The sequence below is a fragment of the Tubulanus polymorphus genome, chromosome 2, assembly GCF_964204645.1.
Source record: "Tubulanus polymorphus chromosome 2, tnTubPoly1.2, whole genome shotgun sequence".
In the NCBI taxonomy this organism is placed as follows: Eukaryota; Metazoa; Nemertea; class Palaeonemertea; order Tubulaniformes; family Tubulanidae; genus Tubulanus; species Tubulanus polymorphus.
The window spans coordinates 30530671-30558393 of NC_134026.1; the positions used below are offsets into that span (position 1 = coordinate 30530671).

A 27723-nucleotide genomic window follows, 5' to 3' on the forward strand; every position below is an offset into this window, starting at 1 on the left:
ATTGAAAGGTTGCGGGTGTAGTTACAGCGGACTATTGACAAATTGAATTTGTTCATCTTGGATTTTACCGGAGGTCTATTACTGGAGTATTAGATGCTATGTTAGGTTTATTAGTGGTTTTTTAAGGTTTTGTTATGATACAGATTTATGCAGTAATTTCCTGCACTCTTGAAAACTATAAGAACACCGATGATTATCAGTACAGAGATGATGGGGGTATATTTATTACTGACTCATTTCTAGAATGTGAGGTATTTTGTGGTTTATGTAAAGGATGGCCAGTATACATGATCAGGCCTTTATACATATATCACACAGTCAGCTCCCTCCTCATTTTTAGCCCTTGCGTGTTTTCTAAGAAGTCCATTAGTTCTAGATCGATATTTGAAAGATGTCAACTTTTTTCAAGCTTCTAGCTTAATTCTAGCTTCAACTGGTGATCTTATCTTAGGGTAGATAAACTGCAGACCCGACGCCAATATTTGACTCATTGTAAATGATATAGATTTTACCCACAGTTAACTCTCACTGCGTAACTGGATCCTGGTTGTAGAATATTTGATTATTTTTATATTGGAAATTTTCTTAATACATTTTTCTCTTAGAAAAACTCGAAATGAAACCGCTTGAAAATAGATAGTTTTATGTAATACTTTCAGGTAACACGTGTAAAGATGGATATTTTGGGCGACATTGTCAGTTTCGCTGTCAATGCAATGGTCGAGAAGTTTGTCATAAAGTAAGTGGTGCGTGTCATACTGGTTGCCGTGGTCAGAGATGGGGAACTCATTGTCTTTTCTGTAAGTATTCAGTTGACTATAAAGATACCTGCACATTAAGAATTGATAGAGTCTGAAATACTTTATTGAGCTAATATTTTATTTGACTACTTCAAGAATATGTTATATCAAAATTATGAGATGCAATCCAGAATTTAGCGGCTAGGAAACACTTCGCACTCTTTTTATTCTCGGTGTAGGATTTTATATCATCTTTACAACGCGAACTCAAGAATGTTTTATCAATGGTTATTTATATTCATTCATTCATTCATTCATTTACCTTCACGTTGCTAGTGAAATACAGTATTTAGGGAAGATCAGAGGATGTGTATTTATAGAATTTGTGACATTGACATTTTTTCACAGATTCAGGGAATTGATTTTTGTAAAAACCCTCGGGAGGTTTTAACAAACGGATGATGATAATGGGTTTTTCAACCACTAACTAATTCTTGTTGAAACAGTTTAACAGCGTAGAGCAAGGAGAGGGGAGAGGGGAGAGGGGAGAGGGGAGAGGGGAGAGGGGAGAGGGGAGAGGGAGGGAGTGCTTGTCATGTATACCTGGACATAAACCCATTACTCCTGATTAGCCTAAACAAACATTAATGAATCATTTCATGTTATCTGGATGTATCCACACTACGACATACCTGCTGGAGCTACAGATTACAACTGTACCTGCTGGTGTTGTAGCCCGTACCTGCTGGTGTTGTAGCCCGTACCTGCTGGTGTTGTAGCCCGTACCTGCTGGAGTTGTAGCCCGTACCAGAGTTGTAGCCCGTTCCTGCTGGAGCTGCAGATTATACATAAAGAACAACAGCCATTGTATGAAGTCACTGAAGTCAACTCTAGTTTTCCGTCTCAATTTGTGTTTCCAGTTCAATTTACTAAATGTTAGTTGTCATTTGGACAAGTCATTGACATACATCAGCGCCTACGACGACTGATGACTTTACTGCGCTTGAGCAGCAAAAACATACCTGGTATAATAATAATCGTAAGAGTTTTGATAGAGCTAAGAGCAGAAACACTAAAAGCTTGTAGCAGAGATAACTCTCTATCTCTCTCGACTGCATCAAACAGCAGATTGACTGTGATTATTTTTGGAATGAGGGAATATGAACAGATGTTCTCATTGTCATTGATAGACAAATAGATCGGGCGGCGTTTAATATTTCATGCTTTTCTTACATCATCGGAATAAACAATCGTTGTATCTTTATTGATCGGTTTATAGTTAGCAATTAGACGCAATGAAGAGAACATCGGATCATCATCGCGATGAAGAGAACATCGGATCATCATCGCGATGAAGAGAACATCGGATCATCATCGCGATGAAGAGAACATCGGATCATCATCGCGATGAAGAGAACATCGGATCATCATCGCGATGAAGAGAACATCGGATCATTATCGCGATGAAGAGAACATCGGATCATTATCGCGATGAAGAGAACATCGGATCATCATCGCGATGAAGAGAACATCGGATCATCATCGCGATGAAGAGAACATCGGATCATCATCGCGATGAAGAGAACATCGGATCATCATCGCGATGAAGAGAACATCGGATCATCATCGCGATGAAGAGAACATCGGATCATCATCGCGATGAAGAGAACATCGGATCATCATCGCGATGAAGAGAACATCGAATCATCATCGCGATGAAGAGAACATCGGATCATCATCGCGATGAAGAGAACATCGGATCATCATCGCGATGAAGAGAACATCGAATCATCATCGCGGTGAAGGTGATTTATTTTAATTTTCAATCTACTGATGGCCACGACGGAGGGAAGATTACGGTGGTATCCCTGGGAGACCAGTGTCCACTACTGGTTACTAATTCACGTGCTCTGCGTATTAAATCAGAAATGACACACGCGTCGTTCATCACGTTCATTTAATGGTTAACAGTTAATCGCTAATGACAGGTAGAATTGCTCATCAGGGGAGGTTTGATACAGTCATTGAACCCGGGTTCGAGGTGAACCCGATTCTCAGTACATGACGCTGCATATAAGGAAAGCGTTATGATATTTGACGGAGGAGAGTCTGACTGAAATAGATTGAAATCCGTACTGATTTGATACATGTCGTTGAATACCGAGATGAGATTGAGTTTTATGTCATAAATAAATATGATTTATTTCCTCGTCAGTGATCTCAGCGTTCAGCCGTATATAATCATTTCATATCGGCGGAAAATGATGCATTTCACTGCAACTTCACTTACAACGCAACAGGCCAGTTTATATAACTCACTGTGAGAGGGGAGGGAGGACTGTTTACAGGACTTTTAAAGATTATCCAAAAGATGGGAGTTATTGTTTTTAACTGATCCCGCTGTCGAGTTTAACTCAACCAGTGAATTTTCATTATATTTCTAAAGAAGAATTTTCTGTGTGTATTTTGCTTGTTAAAATAACCGATCTAACCACCGGAGTTAACTGCGAGTTGATTCTTATCAATTATATTTCTAAAGAAGGAACTTTTTTTCTCATTCTTTTCAGCTTCCGAGTGTTATTATAACAGACACAGCCGCGGTACGAGATACATGGGTAAAATCAACACGGGACGTTCGGGATCTCGGTGTATGCGATGGATAGATACAGGATATAATGATAATTCAGAGTTTCCAGACGGTAGTGCATTCGCCGCTTCAGACTACTGTAGAAATCCTGCAAACTCCGGCAACACGTTGTGGTGTTATAAGATAAGCGGAGGTTGGGAGTATTGTGATAACGTTAATTATTGCGGTAAGCATGAAATTCAGTGTGAACTGTGGCAATAGAGGATTCCGCTTGTGGCGAGTGAGGATCCACAAGGTGTCGCTATTCGAACAACGATTCGAGATTCAATTAAAATCCATCTTACAAATTCTATGAATGATAAAGAAATTGCTTTGTAAATGAACCCTAACAATCGATGTGAGTTTATCAATAGATATTTAGATTAAACTTCATCGAAAATAAACTAAATTTTGACCGAGCTATTGATAAATACGCCATCTAGATAGCTGGTCATATAGGGTTCATAATTGGGAATTGTAACGCCAGCTATCCCACCAGATGGCGTGACGAGCACATGGTCTTAATTAAGTTCATTATCGATCAACTTTGAACTGAATTCTTCAGAGAAATTCACAGAATCTACCTAGCGATTGGTTAAGTATTTATAGATAATTGATTTATTTAAGAAAAAACTACGTTTTTAACTCTAAATATAGAAGAAATTGAATGCAGAAGACTGAGTAACTACTGGCGACACCTGGTGGATCCTCACTTGCCATATGCGGAATCCTTGCTTGCCGTAGTAGAATTGGCAATTGCGCGTTATGGAAATCCTTTATAAATACTGAATTATTGATATAACTGAGGAGTCAGGTTGATAATATTTACTCCAATAATGTCATATTTGACATCAATATTCACCTACATCAAACATTGACTTTCATCTTCAACCTTTCATCATTTTCACATTTCTCCCGGAGTCTGATTGCTCCGTGTCTCGTCCTTTTGTTCGTCGGCTTCGCGAATATAAAAAAACGTGTTGATATCCCGTTTAAGATGTGTCGAAATATCAAGTTTCCATGGTGACAAACGTATGAGATAACAAATAAATCAGACATTGTTATTAGTGTCGTCCACGTCAGCTAATCCTCAATTCATCACATCCCCTCCCTATTCACTAGCTGGAAATCCTTCCACTCCTCCACCTGCAGTCCAGTGTCTCATATTCCAGTAATAATACATCTGTTTATAAAAACCAACTGTTCACAAATTTTATAATTTAACGGTGAATTTCATTTACGGTTAGAACATTAAAGCTAACGACAGATATGAAAAAAAATGTATCGAAACCAATTACATTACATCCACAAAATGAAAAAAAAACTGGTTATGGTTAAGAAAAGAATTGAAATAATGAAGATTTATTTTCATTGTATTAAAATCAAAAAATGTACATCATCAAATAAAAATTTCATGAAATAAACAAAAGAAGATGATACTGGAAGGAGTGAGTCTGATCACAAGCCTAAAGACAATCATCAGTTTGACTTGTTACGACTGTGGATTACACGCGCGACTGTGGGTTACACGCAACTGTGGATTGACCGTGGGTTACAAGGGGTTTGATAAATAGATTGCTTCAGAAATCCACTTGTAATTGTAAACATTCAACTCTCTTATAGAAATCAATTACTACTACTCGGGTTCAGGCTAAATGAAACAGTGATTTGTATCCGGTCTACCAATCATTCTAGATCTCTGTGTATGTATACTTGATCTGGCTGTTAAGAAACCTCTCAAAATTCTGACTGCTGCTGCAATCCTCTTATAAGGTATCCCCCCTCTATCTGGTGAATGTCTCAACAGAAAATTGCTATGATTACCACTGATCTACTGGCGTTGTTACCGCAAATGTTCATTTCCCACAATTTTTTAGGATGTCGCGTCATAAACTAATAAATACAGTGACTTTCATGAATATTGAGCAGATCACTGTGTCCATACTGAGCGTTAATAACGAGCACAGAGGACACTGTGTCCACATGAAAACAATAGCTTTTCTCTTACATAAATAGATAATGAATGAAGGTATTTTCTTGCCAAATAAGTTGAATAAAAGTGACTATTTTTGTAAAAATGAAATTGTCCAGATTATTTTTCTGAGCAAGACCAATTGCACGCACAGGGCTGAACCCTAATGTCACCCCTGGAAGACTTGAACCAGGAACCACCCGTGTTCAAGTCCAGTATGGTAACCACTAAACCGCTGAGCTCTAGTGACCGGCTGACTTTGTAAGTTAGTCTGGTCAGTATTGTGGCGACTGGTCACACTTGGTGACTCCATTCATAAACCTGTCAGCCCCCAGCGTAATGTCTTTATTGCAAAAGGAAGTCTTTCTATCAATAAAAGCAAAACATTTCAAACACTGAAATATGTATTTTGGTTTTATTTCACAAATGAAAGAACTTTATTTGCTTCTTAATCAAAGTATCAGGGTACATCATACAATAGGGCATATACTGTCCCTAGTCCTATCAACTCTGTCAATCTAATTTTAGACCTGAACTCAGAGATAATAGTTGCTAAAATGTTCACACATGAAACTCATTTAGATACGTGTCTAATGCTACTGAATAGACATGTTCATTTGTCATAAAAATTGTCTGCAAAATATTGATATTTTTGAGAATGTTAAATTCCCTGTTGACCGTTGTAATAATGTTTATTTCCAAGTGCTGTCTACTAATTCGAATTCTACAGGGGTTAGTTATGCGGAGGATTATAGCGAGCTTCGATGGACAAGTTCTGTATAAACGATTAGTTTCAGTTACACGCTTCAAACTGGATGTAAATCCCTTAATTACTTTCTCCATAATGAGACGTTATCACAGTTTTATGTGTTGCGCAGTTTTGGTCATTAAACAGTGATTTATTATTGCGTAGAATGCTGAATAGTGGCCGCATTTTAATAGCCTGATTATACATGATTATTGCTTTAAGTCCCGTGATTTAGAATTTACTTAGTATGTACCTAAGCGACTCTCTATAGCCACGCACGTTCATTCGTACATCGGAACTTTCTATATTTAGTCTATTCTGATTTTGAACGGACCAAGAGTTCACACTAAGAAAGGTCCATTCTTTATTGGTCTGTTCCATTTTAGAACAAATCAATTAAGACCGACCTAAAAGACAGATTCAGGTCCGTTATGAATTTTATAGAATGGACCATTTCTCTGTGCGTGAAAAGAACTCTGCCAATCACTAATGTTGCGTCTAGCTGGACCAGTGATCTATTTAAAAACATGTATGAACGCATAAGTTAGTCTGTTCTAAGTTCAGGGAGAAATTAGAGCGATAGGGTAAATACGGCTTAAGACTAGGATTTACATGTGATTATGACCTTCTCGATGGGTAGAATTCTGGGTCCTGATTGGAATCAATAACGGTCTCTTTCTTTCATTGATTGCTTCATTATTGACTGTGTAACGCAATTACTGTTACTGATACATTCCTGATAATTACAGAGAGCTGCAAGTGTCTTCACGATGTCATTACTGGAAAAGAGAGAGAGAGAGAGCAACCTGAATGATATCAATCAGTATTATTCCTCGTATTGACAATCATTTCAACAATGATCAGTTTAAAAAGTCGACAAATTGGTTTTACTTTCTCCACTAATAAGAAGTCTTCACCTAATAGAATATTGATGGTTCCCGCAGTGCTGGGAAGTGGGAAATTTCTAAATGATAGAAAACGTGTTTGGAAATATTTGATAAATTTTCCCATAATCCGAGGATATTAGAGCTAATTCCCTTGTTGGCTCAGTTAAATTGGTTCTGGGGCTTGCGACTCAACTCAACTCTATTCTACTCAACTCAACTCAACTCAACTCAACTCAACTCAACTCAACTCAACTCAACTCAACTTGCCTCTTGTCATCATTTGTTCCATTTTGTCTCTAACGCGGGAAATATTTGGGAAATTAATTTTACACTTCACATAGCATAGTTCTGCGATGTCAATTGCTTTCTTTAGCAATTTTCTTATGAAAATCACTTTTACCGCTAAGATATTGACATTTCTGCGTGGCATGATCTGTTCATTTTGATTTGGGAAAATTGAAGTACTGGGGAAACCTTTGAAATTCAGAATTCGTATAATTGAGGAAATGATAAATATTGATAAAACGAAATGATTAATTAATTGATGTATCTATTTGTAGGATGTCCTGATTATTTGTACGGATTGAATTGTGAGAAGGAATGTAATTGTCACAATCCTAGCGAAGTATGTTATAAACTATCAGGACGTTGTTTAACTGAAGGTTGTGCTGCTGGATATACAGATGACTGCACCACCGGTGAATATATCTCTAGACATTCTAATCACGGTCCAGTTACTTAGTTTAACATTGGTTCAAATGAGTTGAGAGTTAAAATCAGTTCATTTGACTATTGAATCAAATCTTTATTAGAACTGAGTCCTGAGTATCTTAGAACTGAGTCCTGGTTTTAACTTGCAACTGTTGGAGTTCTGTGACCCAGTTCTGTGACCCAGTTCTACAGTTGAGGATTAAAATGATTTCATTAGCCTCATCAAAGAATGAACTAATTGCGACTAGAGCCAAACTAGGAACTGAGTTCTGGGGTTCAGTTTCACGACAAAGTTTAATCTGTTAATGGTTAAATTTGAATAATTGTTGTCATCATTGAAAACATGAAGCAACTGATAAAAATTAAACCAAAAATTTTGGCCGTGAAACTGGATGCTTTTCTTTATTAGCTTCGTCAAATCCTAATTCGAGAAAGATCAATAAAACAGTCGCTTAATTTCATCTGCTGCTGAAGATGAATGAATGATTGATGTATAACTACTGTCTCATGAGTCGTCGATACGTTATAATTACATTAATTCACTATATTAATTATTGATTACGTAATACGCAAGTGTATTACGTGTATTACGTGTAATTACTATAGATATAGATAATTCATAGTAATAATATTCAACACTCAGTTCGTTCTATTGTATAATGGCAGTATACGTGATACTGATATATTTGACCTGTTTCATGTCTATTAATTATAATGTTGACTTGTTTTATGAATAGATTGCTCTAACGGAAGATTCGGGGTCAACTGTCAATTCTACTGTCACTGTACGAATAATGAAATCTGTAACAAAGTCACCGGTGAATGTCATAGTGGTTGCGCTGATGGATGGTCGGGACCTGGATGTCAAATTGGTAATAATTGATTAATGAACTATGGAATGTTGCTGTTATTCTGTAATTACGATTAATTCGACGTAGACCCTCAATTAACTCGTTAAGCTCCTAGTGATATAGATCTGATTCTGGTGACTATTGCCAAGAACTTTACCATCGCTTCTACCCCACATAGAATATCAGATTCAATGTCAGTCCTGACCTGGTTTGCTCTATTGACCATCTTCGAAATAAATTTTGAAAAAATAAAGGAACCAGTTCAACAGTTGCCTGATTTAAGATTTAACTCTTATGTACTTATTCAACTCTGGAGTCAAATTTAACCTAGATCTGTGGAACTGGGTCCTGAACTATGAACGTAACTATTTCCTACTCAATCCACAAATCGGCAAAGCTTTTAAACCCTTATAATGCACCAAATATGATTTTCTGGAGCAGGACCCCCTACTGTAGTGTTGAGCCTCTAGTGATCGCTTGATTGAGGATGGTCTATTGTCCAGGTATCATTTTGTCTAGTAAAAACTGAGTCGTAAGATGAAAATTGAAACATTGCTTTCAGGTAATGTAGCTGTACATAAGATAGCCGAGCAGAGCAGTCAATATGAAGTATATAATACACCTGAGAAAGCAGTAGATGGTGAAGCTATGTTCTCACATGTTCATAATTGTACTCATACCGGCAAAGATCGTGCGCCCTGGTGGAAAGTCGACTTAGATTCTAAACATGTGATTTATTCGGTGAAAATCTATAACAGAATTTGTCCTGGTTGTGGTAAGTGCTGAAGTCATTTTACAGTCAATCTCTGTTACAGTTGAGATGATCATTATGTTGATGACTAAAACATTGCAAATACAAATTGGAAATAAGAAATTTAAGACCCCGAGTAATGTAACGACTTATCTGATGATCTAACCGTCGAATTTCAACTGTAATTCTTCTTCTAAATATCTTTTTCTTGAAACTTTCTAGAGGACAGATTGCGTAATTTCACAGTTACAGTCGGTAAAATTCCGTGGGTTCCCGATCCTAAAGATAAACTGTGCGCTCTACAGAAAGATGCGGTCGCTGATGGTGGAGTCATCGATTTAACGTGTAAGAAACCATTAATCGGACGATACGTGAAAATACAAATCAACGAAAGATTGGATTATTTAGCTCTGTGCGAAGTGCAAGTTCAAGGATATCCGTTTATCAGTAAGTTTGAATCAGGCAAACAAGAATTCTGAGAAGAATTCCTCTCTCGCTTGTAACCAGAGTAACCGAGAGGCTGTGAATTTCCTCTCGTACTTGACATTGTTTATTTAGTGGTAGTTTTTGAGTGAATGCGTACAATGTTTTTTCAGCTTGTTACACACCACAGTACGGACCGAACTGTAACTTAGATTGTCACTGCTCAAACTCGAGTGAAGTTTGCGATGTTATCACCGGTCATTGTAAATCTGGTTGCAGTGAAAGATTCACTGGTGTTAATTGTGAAATCGGTAAGTTCTGCTCCCGCAGTTTTTTTCATCTCCATAAATCATTGCTATCAGCAATTGTGCTGTCAATAGAAAGCAAGTGTAGCTAATAATTTGTATGTGAAACATTCTTTTTAAAATTTGTGTTTATAAATAGATCTTTCCGATAAGTTGTTCAAGACTCGGTTCAACAATTCTCTCGGTTAACATTCAACTCAAAGGGTTTAGACATTGGAACTCAACTAACTAATCCCTAGTCAAACTTACTGAACTGGATCCTGAACTGTGGAACTGAATCCTGAATTGTGGAACTGAATCCTGAACTGCGGAACTGGATCCTGAACTGTGGAACTGGATCCTGTTGAGTGGAACTGTGGAACTGTGGAACTGTGGAACTGTGGAACTGAATCCTGTTCTTGATGATGAATTAATGTTGTATTTTATTTTCAGAATTGCCGACACTGCGAGATGCTCCGCATCTTAGCAACCGAACAGACTCTTCTCTAACGATCAACTGGCCGGCATGGACCGAAGAGACCGGTGGTGGTCAGGGTCCGGTTACTGCTTACATCGTTGAATATAAGGCTGAATTACCCGAGGATGATATTTGGCACGAGAGTCAGATAATTCCAGAATTCGGATTGAAAACGGTGACAGCTCGCGTCACTGATCTCGCCGTCGATAGCAGATATTATTTCCGTATCCGATTACAGCGTAAAGAAGGTCGCGATGGAGAAGCTAAAATCGGCGCCTCCGGACCGATGGGAGGACCGTTCCGAACTAAGTGTACAGCGCCATCTATTGGACCAAAGATTACCGATATACGTACAGCACCTTTAGGTTTATCGTTGTGGCCATCGCGAGCATCGGTGACTCTTTCCTGGCAGGTGAGTTAATGCAAATACAGTAAAACCCTCAGGTTTACAGCACTTGCCCATTACGCAACGTACTGGGGTGAAATCTTTGAAAACATTCAAATTATCTCTAGTACTTTTGGGGTATTAATAAATCAGCAGTGAAAGGGTTAATTACTGGGTTAATTTAAAATTTGGGAAATTATTTACTTGCGTGACCACTAAGTGGCGTGATACCGATAAACCAAAGCTTAACTGCCAGTAACAGATATATATTTGTAAATTACAGGCCGTTCCTTTGAATTCTATGAACTGCCTCGATATGAAAGGATATAAAGTTTATTACGTACAGCAAGGAGAATGGAAGTCTATAAAGAATCTATTCTCACAACCACCGGCAACTGTCAGCAACCTTTACGCTCATAGTCTTTATAAAATGAAAGTCGCTGTGTTGAATTCAGATGATATGGAAACATCAGGATCTCCTGTTAGTATACTGACTGCTGATGGACGTAAGTGACGTGAATTCCGCTGTAACGATCGCCTGTACAACTGAGTTCTGATATTATATTCATTTATTGAAATTACTAATTATGAAAAAGAGATTTAAGACGAAGAATTTGTCGCTTCAGGTCCGGGAAGAGTTCGAGATGTTGAAGTGAATCACGGACCGAATTTAATCAGTATATCGTGGTTACCTCCGGCTTCGAATGAAAGTTTCGGCGACATTGAACAATATCAAATCAAACATCGACTGGAGAAGATATTAGCGTGTGATTACGAGACGACGGATACGGCTATCTCAATCAGAACTCATCAGTTAAACTCAATCATTAAAAACCTGAAACCGTATCGGAAATACCAGATCATCATCACGGCTGAGACTAGCGCTGGACAGGGGCTAGAAACTGTTCAACAAGTCATAACTACTCCTTCAGGTAAAACTAACAGTTTGTAACTATTCCATCAGGTAACACTACCAGTTTGTAACTACTCTATCAGGTAACACTACCAGTTTGTAACTACTCTATCAGGTAAAACTAACAGTTTGTAACTATTCCATCAGGTAACACTACCAGTTTGTGACTACTCTATCAGGTAACACTACCAGTTTGTAACTACTCTATCAGGTAACACTACCAGTTTGTAACTACTCTATCAGGTAAAACTACCAGTTTGTAACTCATGGTTCCTACAGTACCAGGAACAAACTTTTGGGTAAAAATGAAATGATGTAACTGTGGGAACCATGGTAACAACGATCAGATTATTGTAGGTGTATATAGATTAATGAGTCCGTTTTCTTGTCCGACAATTAGGTCGCCTTCGTGGTCAAATATTAGTACGTTCGGATGATCTAAAGTTTTCTTATCTTCGAGAATAGAAATGGCCTGATCTTTATCCATTCCCTTCGCCGTCAGAGGAATGCGTAGTATTCTAAACGGACTCCAGGCGGCGCTGATTACGCTGCGGTTATCGTCGATGCAGATACCTCTCGACGGAATCTGAACGGAATCGGTCGATTCGTTCTTGAATAATTCCACGTTCGCGGCGTTCTCTTTCCGCAGAATGAAGTCGTTATCGTTGTGTTTGGTGCTCGCGAATAAATCTCCGTGTTCGTTTGCGGTGAGATATCGGATCCAATGATCCGGTAACATCGATATAGTGCGTTCATAATTTAGAATGAAGTTCCATTTACTTCCACGTTTGCCGTCCTCTTCGACCGAAGCGTTTATTCTGTAACAGTTCACGTTCCCGCTGTACGCGAAACCTACGAATAACCGATCGTTATTCTCTATAAACAGCGCGCACGGTTCCTCGTCGAGGGAGATCACTCGTACCTCGTTTCCCTCGATCGTATAAACGTAGAGCGCGCACGCCGTGTGATCGCTGACGATCACTAACTCATCGTCGTAGACAATCACTCGACGCGGATCGCTCATTTTAAACTCACCCGTCCCCTTGATGATCGTGCGCACGTGGAATTTCTTGTTCCACATTTTATCGCATACAAGAACGTGTTTATTATGAAAGTCGAGGATTAGAATTCCGTCGCTGTAAAGAGCTATATCTGTTATAACCGGCGTTCCGACTTCTTTATAATTCACAATCTCAGTAGTCGATACGTAGACGACTCTCATGTTGAGTTTATCGGTCGAATCGCGCGGAGTTTTCCTCTGATTCTCGACGGCGATCGCCGCTTTCATCGTATCGGTCTCATACGATCCGACCGGATACGTATCGGTCACGTGTATCCGGTCTAAACGTCCGACGATATTCTTACCGAGGATATCCTTACCGTGTAGAAACGTATTGAGCAGCGGGTTCTTCGTGAACCGTACTCTCAACTGTTTCAGACGTCTATAATCGGGACTTCGTTCGCCGGGTTTCTGACCGAACCAGCTCGAGTTCTCGGTCGTAAACGAATACAACGCCAACAGACGATTCAAAATCTTTTCGTCTTGACAAAGTTTGAACAAATCTCCGCAATTATTCGCCTTCTGAATATCCACTAGTAACCGTTCCAGGTCTATTTTACTCAATTCTTCGAATAATTCTTTCAGATAATCGAGTTTCTCCAGTAGAATATTTCGGCTGTTTTCGATCAGTGATTTAAGTTGTTCCGCGCGATCGTTCACTTGATTTTTGACGTTTTCGAATTCCTGTAAATGGTCGGCGGTGAATTTCTCGAGAATCAGATAATCGTCGGAAGATTTCGTCATTATATCCGTATTTTTCAGTTCCTTGTTGTGTAGCGTGAGTTTAATTCGATCTAATGATTCGGTAAGTTCTACGACCCGGTGCCCCTGATGAGCGTAAAGATGACAGCGTTGACAGATCGGTATTCGACAGTTTTCTTCGCGACAAAACAGAGTCAACTCTAAATCATGGATGTGACATTTCGGCGGTTCGACTTTCAAGAATAAAGCGCGGTATTCCTCGATAGTGAAAATGCGATGCTCGATAAACTCGGCGCCTTGCGTGTGGATATCCAGACATCGCGGACACATAAATATCTTACAGTCCATGCACCAAAAATCAGCTACATCTTCGTCATCGATACGCGAAGCGGGACTAGCTCTGGCAGTAGAGGATACAGCGGAGGATCGAGGTGATCGAGATGCCTCACTCAGTTGTCGCGTTAGATCGCTAACCGGACTAGAACTATCGAGGATTCGCTGTAGTATCGGATCCAGTTCAGAATCAGCCGTTCCCGGACGTTTCGATTTCTTCGTCGGTTTTTTAATCGGTTTGTTAACCTGTTTATCGGAATGAATCGCGGGTGTTTGATGTTTTGATCTGTCGGTCGAAGGAGTAATCGGTTTACTCACGGTTGACGTAGTTTTCGGACCGAGTTCTCGACTAACAGTCGATGTAGTTTTCGGACCTAGTTCCGTTTTGGGTCTGTTTTCATATTCGTGCCACTTGCGGTGGTATTTTGCCTGGCAGATATAATCGGGTTCTATGAGTGATTGTAGTATATTCAACCCTTCGAACACGTCTGTCAGTTCCTGTAACTCGCTGTGCGGCACGTAGAAACTCTGATCACATTTCGGACATCTCAGTTTCGACGCTCGTTTCTCCTGGTGACCTTCACCCGGTTTATTAACGATCGCTTCCTGTTTAGGTTGAATCTGCAGCAGACATTTGATACAGATCACGTGATTACACGGCATGTGTTTACCGTCGGGAGGTGAAAGAATGTCTTTACACACGACGCATTGCGACAACTTCTTGATGACTTTGTTTAGATTATTGGTCGTTGCCTCTGAATCGACGATTGTTTTCTCTTTCACCGGTGACGACGGAGTTTTAGTCGTAATTGTTGAAGTTGTTTTTGGTCCGTTCGGTCGATAGTTTGAATCTGGTGTTGCAGCTGTAATTATTGAGTTCCTCGTCGTGATTCTCGTGGATCTACGCGATGATACCCGTTCAGCAGCCTCGGCCTGTTCGATCAGATCAGCTGTAGCTATTCGTGGATTTGTAGATGTTCTGCTCGCGGTTCTACTCACCGTACTCGTTGGTAAACTCATCGTTGATGATTGACGTCGTCTAGTTTGATTTGACTGTCTGGTCGACGACCTGCGACTTCCAGCAACGCTTCCCTCTCCTCCATTAGACATGTTTAAAGATATCCAGTTCGCTCGCTGCTCCTCACTTTACACCTGTTCTTTCACTTATGATATTTATTTAAAAGTTTGAAGTAAATAATTGAAAGCACTTTGACATTCACGTTACGTTCATTCAAATAGACTATTAGCTATTGAGTTTCTCTTTCTAAACAGCTTAATCAATCAAAAAGGCTGAGCCGATGAAATGATCGTGATCTCTTTAGAAATTACACTTTTGATTTTGACAAATTTGATCATCGATGGTTCATTTAGAAATAGGCATAAAGAGGGAGTATTTTAGGTTCTAAGATGTTGCTATAGATCAAATCAATGTTGTCCGAACTAAAGAAAATAAATTCGAAGTAACAATGAATTACAGCTATATTGGCCTTATTTAACCCATCAAGAGATACATATTGTGAGTAACTGTTATAAATTGGTCTATAAGTCACATATAAGAATAACTACCGGTCCGCACTATAGATATCTGTCACTGTGTCTATGAATAGTGAAGAAAACCTAATGTATACCATAAATATATCTCCAGGTGTTTTTAAAAGAGCATTTCTCGCATAAAACAAGTTTCCATTCATATCTCTTAGCGTGAACCTGTTCTCGATAGTACTGACTTCTAATTGACTTTTTGCTGAACGCTTATTACTTTTCATTTCCATTGTCTCGTTCATTCAGTAAATTGCGCTCGAGTCTTCATAACTGATATCAGTCCTCGTTAGCAGTTTACAATACTGAAACATATGTGAAAAAATTATCTGAAAAAATCATAAAGAATGAGGAATTAAATTGTTTTATAACAGCCCGGGGTAGTTATGATAAACCCAACCCTTTAACAGTACTCAAGGGGAAATAGCATTTTCATATCAAAGAAAGTTCACGCAATAAAAAACAACTTCAAAAAAATTTTAATTACTAATCATTTATGTTAATTAACACGAGAACAGGTATTAACTGATTTTATTAGAAATTGCTAGATTTTGCTACTAGTGCATAGAAGAGCCTCATCGGGTAAATGAGTACAGTTTGGGGAAACGATAGTATTTATAGGGAGAGGCATTCTAAACTGATTTACCCGATGCTGGTACTCTATGCACTGATAGCTGAAGCTGGTGATCTGACCAACATAGAACCTGTTCTCATGTTTTCTGATTTGAAACCAGTTTTACATTGTCTCCTCTTCATCTGTACGATATTAATTCGTTATTATTTATTTCAGTACCTACTGGAGTTCCGATTCAACCGATCGTTAATCGTGTAACTGAAACAAGCGCTCACGTTCAATGGGTTGAGTTTGCGTGTGAGAATCGTAACGGACCAGGTTTACTGTATCACTACGAGTATACCAGTCAACACGACTATAGAACTATCGAACTTAGAACACGATCGACTTCAATTGAATTAGAGGATCTCATTCCGTTCACTAATTATTCGTTACGCTATAGATTTGAAACTGACGTCGGATATGGAAAATTCTCCGCGGAGACAATGTTTTCAACAATAGAAGCAGGTATCGAATTTTCACTAATTGAACGTAGAATTATACAATATACCGCAATCAAGAAGAAATAAAGAGTCTGGGGCCGGTTGCTCAAAAGTTGGCTAGAGTTAACCAGTGGATAGTTGACTATAGTGACAGTTGAAATTTCATTGTTGCTATGGTATTTATCCACCGGTCATCTTTAACCAACTTTTGAGCGACTGGCCCCTGAAATGTTTCCTTCAGTTAATATAGTTTATTAAACATTTCAACTATATCCTAATAGTCATCGACAGGAATACATCATAACAAAATTATGAGATATCTTATTGTGAGGGTTTCTAGTTTTGTATATAGGGCTTAAGAGAGTAGTTAATTATTACAATGTGATACAAACTACTAGGGGTAATAAAAAAAGGAAATTTCACATCTTATTGTTTGAATTGTTTCTTTGTTCTAGATCTGTATCTCATAATTTTCAAAAAACACTAATATTCCAGAAGATGACTATTATTATATAGTCAAAACGTTGGGATAAAATACTCGTTCAGGGAAGCATTTCGAACTCAATTTTCTTTCTGAGTGTGAGATTTTATATTGTCATCACAACACAGACACAGAGTGTGTTTCATCAATTGTTATTAACATAGGAGGAAAGGGACTGTTGATTTTTGAAGTGAAAAAACCGCAATCATAAGAAAATCTAGAAATGTTGTGCGCATGATAATTGATAGATCTATGTAACTGTTTTTCCTCTGATTGTGAGATTCTTTCACTCGTAAAATACTGCAATCAAAAAGTGTCAATTTGATTTATTCGAATCTATTCAAATTTACGGCGGCTTCATTTAAATTGACTAATTTCACATGGAATACTTTCATTTGATTTATTTGAGATCACAGACGGAAATTAGAGTAAATTGCACCGGGTAATTTCATTCCAGCGCCTCCGGCTCCGATCGCGTATCTAGCATCTGTAGATTATAATTCACTGACTGTTGCTTGGAGTGCTCCGTTTCCTCCTAATGGAATACTAACGTCGTATACAGTACTGTGCTGGGAGGAGAATCTCGGGAAAGCAGCGGCGATGAAAAAAATCATCCTGAATCCGGCGATGACTAGAATAGTATTCGATCATCTACTGACTGCTACTGACTATCTGTGTGTGGTACGTGTTCACGGTTCCATCGTGTACCGTATTTCAATAACGTCTGAAATAAGAACTTTAGAAACGAATTTGAATTATAGGTACAAGCTACTACAAGAGCCGGTGCTGGTCCATTCAGTGGTTTAATTAAAGCTAATACCGTTGAATCAGGTCAGTGTTACACTAACTCTTCGACTCAGCTGCAACTTAATCATAATGGTCTCAAGAAGTTGAGTTAGATTGGCTATAAAACCAAATTAAGTGTAGACAGCTCTTAAATCTCAGCCTTAACTGTGAAACTGGTTCTTGTATTTAATCATGAATGATCGTACTGAAGAAGATAAGATTATTTGCAGTGCCGGACGCACCAGCTGAAATTATACTAGCTGAACGTACTACATCATCTTTAACCATTACCTGGAAGGATCCTAAGATGATGAATGGACAACTTAACAGATTTAAGGTAAGCTTACCTGATGGGTATTGCGAGGCCAGGTCTCACACACAGTCATGACTCAATAAGTCTTGGTCTTAAGTTGTTAGATTATAGAAGCAAAACTAGTCTAAAATCTAAGCGTTGATTGCAACAACATTGTCCTTGATGTTTCAGTTATATATTACTCATGGAATAAGAACCTACTTTTAAATATTTGTCTTCATTAAAGGTGACTTGCACTCCGCAACAGACGTACGATTTAGACGCTCGAATGAACCCGTCGAAGTACGTCAGATCACAAGTTGTAATGTCTGATATTCATCATCATCAGTTCTCTAATTTACTATCGGGAACGTCGTATGAATGTCGAGTTGAAGCTAGAACGAGGAAAGGTTACGGTCCTCCTAAATCTATTGTTGCGTTCACACGACCTGCGAGTAAGTTTTACCCTTCTCTCGTAAGTTTTACCCGTCTCTCGTATATACGCTTTGCTTACCGGTATATCGGAATAGGGGTCTTTAGCACAAGATGCACAAATCTATTGAAATAGGCAGGACGCAGTTCCACAGTTCTGGATCCAGCCTCATGGTTTTCGACCCAGCCTCGTGGTTTTGGACGCAGACTCATGGTTCTGGACCCAGTCTCATGGTTCTGGACTCAGTCTCATGGTTTTGGATGCAGACTCATGTTCTGGACCCAGTCTCATGGTTCTGGACCCAGTCTCATGGTTCTGGACCCAGTTTCATGGTTCCGGACCCAGTCTCATGTTCTGGACCCAGTCTCATGGTTCTGGACCCAGTTTCATGGTTCCGGACCCAGTCTCATGTTCTGGACCCAGTTTCATGGTTCTGAACCCAGTCTCATGGTTCTGGACCCAGTCTCATGGTTCTGGACTCAGTCTCATGGTTTTGGATGCAGACTCATGGTTCTGGACCCAGTCTCATGTTCTGGACCCAGTCTCATGGTTCTGGACCCAGTTTCATGGTTCCGGACCCAGTCTCATGTTCTGGACCCAGTTTCATGGTTCTGAACCCAGTCTCATGGTTCTGGACCCAGTCTCATGGTTCTGGACTCAGTCTCATGGTTTTGGATGCAGACTCATGGTTCTGGACCCAGTCTCATGGTTCTGGACCCAGTTTCATGGTTCTGGACCCAGTCTCATGGTTCTGGACCCAGTTTCATGGTTCTGGACCCAGTCTCATGTTCTGGACCCAGTCTCATGGTTCTGGACCAAGTCAAAGGTTCTGAGTTAAGATTTAACTGATGAGATAACTCATTGAAACTGAACTAATTTCAACTCAGGGCCCAGTTGCACAGTCGTGACTTAAGTCTAAAAGTGGTCATCTTCAGACTGGTCTTAGGTCGTTAGATTGGCTATAGAACTAAGTTGGTCTTAGACTGGTCTTAAGTCTAAGCCATGACTATGCAACTGGACCTAGAAGTTAACTCTAAATGCACCACGGTGGATCAGAATCCTGAGTTTAGAGTTTACCCTAACCCACACAACTGTGAAACTGGATCCTGAGTTCAGAGTTAACTGTAAATCACACAACTGTGGAACTGGATCCTGAGTTACTAGTATCAAGTTTTGACTCGTGAGTTAAGATGAGCTCATGTCCACATAGAACTGTTAGAACTGGGTGCTGTGTTAACGTGTGACTGAAGGTGACTGTGTTAGATTACAGTATAAAGTGTCTTTATAGTTAGTCTTAATGGTAGAGGAAATAGTTTCTTTTCGATCTTTCTTTCTTCATTATTTTGTGTGTTTCTGTGGGACTTTTCAGAACCCGATGTCAATATTGCACCGTCTATAGATTTCACACAAAGCACAGATACAACATTAACATTGAAATTATCTCCTGTTCAATTGTCTACTGGTCCAGTAAGGTAAGTATCGAAACCTACACAGTTTATAGCTGAAATATAGATAGTAAAACATGTGTAAGTGGAATCAGTGAAGGATAAACGCTTAAATCTAAGAACATGTTGGGTCCGGTTTATTTCCGCTCATTTTCAAATAAATTTCTGTCCCAAACTTGGATCTTTAAGTCAGAAACCTGCCTAAATCATACAAATAATTGAAGTTAATACCATTAGCTGCTAATCAGAGGAATGCTATGATATCTCACTAGTTGTTGATACATGTAACACACTGATCTTAGGACTATTAGTTAAGATATATACTTGTACATAGGCTTCCCCCTTTCCTAGTTGTTATCTAAGATAGCCGTTACATAAAAAATTGAGCCATTTCTTTTATGAAGCCCCAGTTTTCATTCAAAAATTGAAAATCCAACAAGTCGTCCAAATTGGAGAAAATCTTCCAGTCCACAAACATCTGACTTACACATGGTTTACTGCAGTATGAATTTTAACTGATTGTATTTGTGTTATTTTAGCGCGTATCAGATCGGTATCATCAAATCTACGTCTGCCGCTGGTTCGCGTTCTCGACGTTCCGTTAATCGCCTCGACGACAGTACTATCGATAAACTAACCAATTACAACGCGGCTCAACGCGAAGGTTTAGGATATTACATCGCGGCTGAATTGTATGATTTACCGCCGCAGTTCGTACTCGGTGATAATAAAACGTATAACGGATATTACAACGCACCTCTCGATACCGGGGCTGAGATCGATGTTTTATTCGGTGTTATCAGTACAGTGAATGGTGAATCACAGGCTACCTACGTCAGCTACGGTCAACCAGTTAAAGGTTCAGTATTTCAGTATTCTATTGTTCAAATAGCTAAGTTTCGGGTCAGATTTTACCTGCTCCAGACACTGATGCCAAATGGGTTTATGCCTGGTTGACACGTGACAAATTATTCTCTGTGAACAAACATGTGACAGCGCTCTCTAACTAGGCATGAGCCAAATCTGACTCTGGTCTGATCCGTGACAGATTGACCTGTTTATTGATCATGGAAATTTTTTTTCGCATTTGAGTAAAACGATGATATTTTTCATGTACAGTGCAGCGCTATGTGAAAGGCAGTGAATCAAAAGGATCTAATATGGCCACATATATAGGAATAGTATTCGGTGTGCTGATTGTATTATCCATTATAATAGTGGTGGCGCTCTTCTTATTACGGTAAGCAGATGAGACATTTGACATCCATATCCTACTGCAATAGACTCCGCTCAAGTCAGATCTGCTCAATTCAGAGATAACTGTTTAGATATTTGTTTTCACTCTAAATTTGTTCGCTTGACTCTACATATGAATTATATGCCATCAAATATTGCTCTTAAGTCAAAACTTGAGCAAAGTCTACTGTGTTTTGCTTCAAATAAATGTAAGCACAAGGAGTGTTTAAAAGTAGTAGTATCTGTTTTGGTACTCTGGTCTCTTTAGACCTTGACCCGTTGAATGTTAACATTTGCAGCTTTTGGTTTGTTTTTGGTAATGATAGTGTTTTTCTATGTTAACAGAATGAAGCGTCAGAAAATGAAGAAAGAATTAGAAAAAGATGATTTAAAGAAACCGCCGACGATGGATGAACTTTGTATGTCTAAATCTAACAACAGAATCAGCACTATAAGCACATGTAAGTGATCGAAGGAATCACGAATCGGAGTGATCCGAACAGTCAGTTCAGAACTGTCGTATTTCTATTCTAGATTCGTTCAGTAATAATTTCGCGGCTGCCGTACCGTTGATGAAAACTGAACGCGAAGATGAAGATGAAATGACTGAACAAGATATCGAAACTAAACTGGATTCGCCGATTCCACAAGAGGAGTTATACGTGAATATAGACGTCGGAATCCCCAGTCATACAGTTACACCTGACTCATTACTGGATTATATCAGAGAACGTAAAGCTGATAGAAATGCAGGATTCTACGCAGAGTATAGGGTATGTATACATATATGGATATATAGTGACCAGTGTGTGACATATATATCCTTTCGATAATTACTGGTTTACAAATGAGCAAACGTGTTGTTTTTGTTTAAACTGTAGGAATTTCCTGATAATTTTATTGCCGCCCATGACGTCGCAATGTTACACGAAAATAGGAATAAAAACAGATTCAGAAATATCGTGGCATGTGAGTATTTGATTGATTGATTGATTGATGATTTTAGTTGAATATAAATCGAGTAAATCTAGTTGAATTGATTGTGTGTTTATTTCAGATGATCACAGTCGAGTTGTATTAGAATTAACGGATGCAGATCCTTATTCACATTATATTAATGCTAATTATATCATCGTAAGTTTCAATCTGTCTACAGTAGATTGTGTTTACTCCGGAGGAGTCAGTTGCCTCGGATTATTGTGTGCCTTGGAATCCGAGGCAAGCGTAGTCTACTGTATTCTGTAAAACAAACAAGTTTCCAATCATATGCAAATCACTGATACAAATTTTATCTTTTTAGGGTTTTGAGAAACCGAAAGCATATATCGCCGCACAAGGTTTGTACGAGCTCGTCTTGCTAAAGTGTTAATTACGCGTGTAATGGTTTTATCTTACGTAAGATGATTGAATTATTGTTGCAGGTCCCAGTAAAAATACAATACCCGATATGTGGAGAATGATTTGGCAAGAAGATGCTTCTAAAATCATCATGCTTACAAACCTGGTAGAACTTGCAAAGGTAAAGAGATTTACGGTTAAAGATGTCTTGAAACCTCATCTATTCATTCGTACTTTAAAACAATTTAGAGTTCACCATAATCAAACTCATGAAAATGTCACAACTGTTTTTGAAATGAAAATCAGTTTTGAAAATGGCTTGTAATATTTGCATCATGATGAATCTAAAAGTTTCTTTTGATTGTGGGTTTTTGTTTGATACGCATATCGATAGTTTGTTACTTGTTTATTGAAACCGATATAAGTTTGATGTTGATCGTAGGTTAAGTGTGAACAGTACTGGCCTGATGAAGGGATGGAGGTATATGGTGATATCACTGTTGAAATTCTAGAAATTGAAAGAATACCGTACATGGTGACGCGAAAATTCCGGTTATCCAAGGTAGAGACGAAGATCTAGAAGTTTAATGAATCTTTGTATTGAACTATTCTAGTTAATGAATATATTATGAATAAATTCATTTATAGGGTGACAAACAAAAAACGATAAAACATTTCCATTTCATCGGTTGGCCCGACCACGGGGTTCCTTTATTTCCATCGACTATGCTCTGCTTTAGAAACAAAGTGAATTCATATAAAGGCAAAGGTAGTGGACCAATTATTATCCACTGTAGGTAAGTAGATAAATATATCTTGAGCAAGTTCAACAGTTGTTTATAGTAAAGATTTGACTGTAGATTTAAACAAGAGATGTCAACTCAATCAATCACTTAACTGTATCTGTACATCTGTCAAACTTAACAGACTACTGGATCCTGATCTGTGGAACAGGATCTTGATCTGTGGAACTGGATCCTAATCTATGGAACTAGATCCTGATCTGTGGATGACTTGGTCCTGATCCGTGAAGCTGGATCCTGATCCTATATTTTGCATAGTTTATGATTTCTTATTGCATGTATTTATTGTAATATGTTTATAATTTGCAGCGCTGGAGTAGGACGAACAGGAACATATATAGGAATAGACTATCTGTTACAGCAGTGCGCTAAAGAGGATCAAATGGATGTTTATAACTGTGTTCATTTAATGAGATCGCAGAGAGTCAAAATGGTTCAAACTTTGGTACGATTTGTCTCTTTGGATAGAAGATTCTAATCGGGGCCCTGTTGCATGTCTCTTAGATTTTAAGACTGGTCTGAAGTTGTTAGATTGGCTATTGGACTAAATTGGTCCTAGATTAATCATAAACCTAAGCCATGAAGGTGCTCTGATTCTATCATTTCAAGATTCATCTGAAATTGAATTCATGTAATATTTGAATATTTCTAGGATCAGTATATATTTATCCATGATGCGTTGTTGGAAGCGTTGAAAGTTGGACAGACAACATTCCCGTGTCAAGTATTTAAAGAGAAATACAGTAAAATGAACACTCTTAACCGGAAAACAAACACAACGAAATTGATGGAACAATTTGAGGTAAATAATCAGCAACAAAATCTGTTTTTTTTTTAGCTTGTGTTTTTGGGGTCGATTCAGGGTCTGAAGGCCAATTTTTGAGGTGCAAATTTTCATTTAGGAAAGGTCATTCTGGCAGTACTGCTCTTTCTCGACAGAATTGTGCCTCTATTACTGGAGTCTCATGAGGTTCATGGACTCACTCGGCCCTGGTTTTAACTCGGTACATGTATTTGTATATTTTAGTTATTGACGGCTTTTGACATTCATCCTGACCCAGATCGATGTCGTGGAGCTTTACATCATGAAAACAGAAATAAAAATAGATGCATAGATATTTTACCAGGTCAGTTACGGATCCATTCTGCACTGATTATTCCAAAAATGGAATCGAAGTGATCTCAATTCAGACTGAAAATTTGACACTGTCCAACTTGAGAGTGATGTCTGATTTGGATAGTAATTTGTAAATGATTTTGAGACAGTTTCCTCGGGTATTTTTGGAGTTAAACGGTGTTATCTCCCAAGTCTAGCGACGTCTACCAATGATCTTCTTGTATTTTCGTTTTTACAGAAGAGAAAAATCGACCGTTGCTTTCAACTCCCGTCCAAGGCAGAAATTCATACATAAACGCTGTATTTGTGAAGGTTAGTAGTTCACATTAGAAAAGAATTCATCGATTCAATGAAAAACCGACAAAAAATGATAAGATATTTTTTGGTGATGTTTTACAGGGTTATTCCAAGTGGGATCAGTTTCTCGTTACTCAAACTCCGATGGCGACGACTGGCGTCGATTTCTGGCGTATGATGTTCGATTATCATTCAAATACAATTGTTATGATGCAACAATTACAAAAAGACGACGAGGTAAAACCATGGAAACATTAACTTTCACTGCGCGTACGGTAATCTATCTCAACTGTATATATGATAACTGTTTGATTTCGATTGTAGACATGCGCTAAATATTGGCCGTCTTGTGATGGGAATTATGAATTCGGACCACTGGTAGTTGAGGCCGGCGATACGAATACAGACTTTCCTAACATTACCATCAGAGATTTCCGTATCACGAATCGGAACAAGCTGAAAGATGGACCTCGGTTGATTAGACAGTTCCAGTTGAACGTATGGCATAACGGCGACCCAGTTCCACAATCTGAAGCTACTATTCTTACTCTTATTGATATGGTTGATAGATGGTTACAACAAACTGGTGCTGGACCTGTTACTGTTCATTGCATGTAAATATCACCACGCGCATATAGTATACAGTAATCTCTGCTTGCCTCGGAGCTTGATAAATTGTCAGTGCCAGTTGGAGCGATGATTGGGTGTGGTCATTTGAATTGGAGTAGGAAAATTCTAAACATTCTAAACAGGCTTTGATAGTATTTATTCCGGTTTAGAGACAGCAATTGCAGATTACAAACTCTACAGGCTGCTTCTATCAGGAATAGGTAGAGCATATTCTGGTTTATCTGAACAGAAGAGAATTCCGGGACCGGTAGAAAAATTCAAAACTTTCCTTATTATCCAAGGCAATCAGCTGCGTGGCAAGCGCGGTCAACTTTTAAAACACAAAACTGATATGAATTATTCTGAAATGATGTCTGATGTATTTATAGGAATGGTGCATATTGCGGAGGACTGTTTTGTGCTGCTGTTGCTGCACTCGATAAAGTGAAATTAGATCACGAAGTTGATATATTCCAAACAACTCGACTCGTTCGAATATCTCGTCCACAACTCGTCAGTAATTTTGTAAGTCATCGTTTTAACAGTTCATTCCAACGTACATCCAAAATCATCTATTGAATTCTAGGCTGGATCAGCCGGCTTCCATAGTTAAAAAGAAACATCCTGTGCCAGCAAAATTTCCAAACCCCTTATTTCTTTTGATTTTTGTTGAATCCTTCCCTAAATCAAAGTCTGACCTTGGACACCCCCTTTTATCTGCCTTAGGAACTAGATGATATGTTACTGAGTTGACTACAGTCACATTAGGCCTGTGTTAACAGTATTGTTTGTTTGTGTATTTCAGGAACAGTACAAATTCATTCATGATGTTGTGATCGAGTACCTGAATAACTTCGACACCTACTCGAATTTTAAATAAGTCTCCGACAGATTAATAGGAAGAAATATTACTTGATTCGACTTAATTTTCATCGAATATGAATAAATGTTTCAAAGGATGAATAAATAGATGTAACTTTGTACTCGGAATCTCTTCATGTAAAAACAAAACATTATTTTGTACAGATTTGTAAAATTTGTTATATTTCGATTCGTTTTGTAATTTGTGGCCACTTGCTACGGTGAGTTTTCTTGATAATTTACCACATCTGAAATATGAAGTATTGATAAGTGTATTGTATATGTATTACTGAAATGATGAACGTTTGGCGAACTCTATATTTTTTGTCTAAGCTGAAAAAGAAACGTCGTGATGATAGTATTGTCTTTATGTGCCTTCAGTAAAACTGTTCAGTAGAGTGTGTATGTATGGGATATATATCACTAGTATGAATCGTACTGTTGTAAATATGTAGATTCTGACAATCAAACTCTATTGTAAATACTAGTGTTAGATTCTTAGTTATTCAATCGTAGAAATTCGCACAGATAACTATAACCTCGCGATCACACGACCGTTTTAAACGCGTAGATTCGACCCGGGGCAATCGTTCACACTGTTGGTTATTGGGTCTGCGCCTGTTTGGCCAAATTTGTCCCAGCCACTCACCTCACTTGCCACAACATCATTTTCATAGCATTTTAACAACGAGTGAGTGAGTTACGTGTGAACGCATTCTCTAATTAGACTCGGGTCTGATCCAGGCCAATTTGACATCGGCCAAATTGTGACCATGGCTATAGACAGCAACAGTGCTAGTTATTTTGCTAGTCTGATAATATTCAATGCTGCTGAGAATCTGTAATTGTTTTCAAGGTTTCTGTTTTGAGTTCAGCTCGATGAAATGAAAGGCAGCAGAAAAAATAAACACTCCTGGCCTGAAATTATTGAGCGACATCTTTTTTTACGGCTTGTTATTTTGACAAAAATATTCTCTATTTTGCTTTAGATTTTTTTAGATTCTAGCATTATAATATATATATACATATATTGAATAATTTTGTTTGGATGCGATTTATTTAAAAATGTAAATAGATTGGTTTCTGAATGGATTCAATGTGTTTCAGTGTACAATGCTGAATTCAAGCTATATGTGATGCCATATTTTTCAGTGATAAATTCTTGTAACCGCTGCACACACAACATGTTCTTGAGTTAGTAACAACTTTTGAAAATTGTTAATTAATTTCAGATTAGGTAAATCACTAGTTGATGTCCAGTTTATATAAATCATCAACCTTTCTACTAAAGTTGTTGTAAGAGATAGAATTAATAAGGCATTGATATGAATCTCATTAATTTGTGATGAGATGGTTCCTTCAGACATCTAGCTATTGATGTACTATGCAATACTATAGGAGCAGCTTGCCCCTCCCTGAGTCTCCACTGCTTTGTTGTAATTGTATCATATTTTGTTTAGGTGCGGAAGATTTGAAATGTCTCGTAATTGGTGCTTATTTTAGTTGATTAGATTAATCTATGTGTATACTGCCAGCATTTTCAATGAAATTGTTCATAATAAATTG

At 38.4% G+C, this 27723-nt stretch overlaps 1 protein-coding gene and 1 long non-coding RNA gene across 2 annotated transcripts; both read left to right on the forward strand.

The window, feature by feature from the left end:
- The first annotated feature begins 3444 nt into the window (after positions 1-3444).
- Positions 3445-8538, forward strand: LOC141900268 (uncharacterized). The gene is made up of 3 exons (XR_012618673.1): positions 3445-3553; positions 7534-7671; positions 8422-8538. It is a non-coding gene; the product is annotated as an uncharacterized LOC141900268 (long non-coding RNA).
- A 484-nt stretch (positions 8539-9022) lies between these two features.
- LOC141899178 (receptor-type tyrosine-protein phosphatase kappa-like) lies at positions 9023-27687 on the forward strand. The gene is made up of 30 exons (XM_074785338.1): positions 9023-9038; positions 9098-9310; positions 9509-9733; positions 10654-10883; positions 11140-11362; positions 11483-11788; positions 16194-16484; positions 17398-17621; positions 17702-17771; positions 17957-18063; positions 18266-18473; positions 19821-19923; positions 20436-20755; positions 21016-21136; positions 21478-21593; positions 21667-21905; positions 22014-22101; positions 22190-22266; positions 22433-22469; positions 22554-22651; positions 22913-23032; positions 23119-23267; positions 23583-23718; positions 23926-24075; positions 24301-24400; positions 24629-24702; positions 24790-24924; positions 25012-25301; positions 25686-25821; positions 26102-27687. Exons 1-30 carry the CDS (start codon positions 9023-9025, stop codon positions 26174-26176), a joined length of 4677 nt encoding a protein of 1558 aa, XP_074641439.1. The 3' UTR covers positions 26177-27687.
- Positions 27688-27723: the final 36 nt, after the last annotated feature.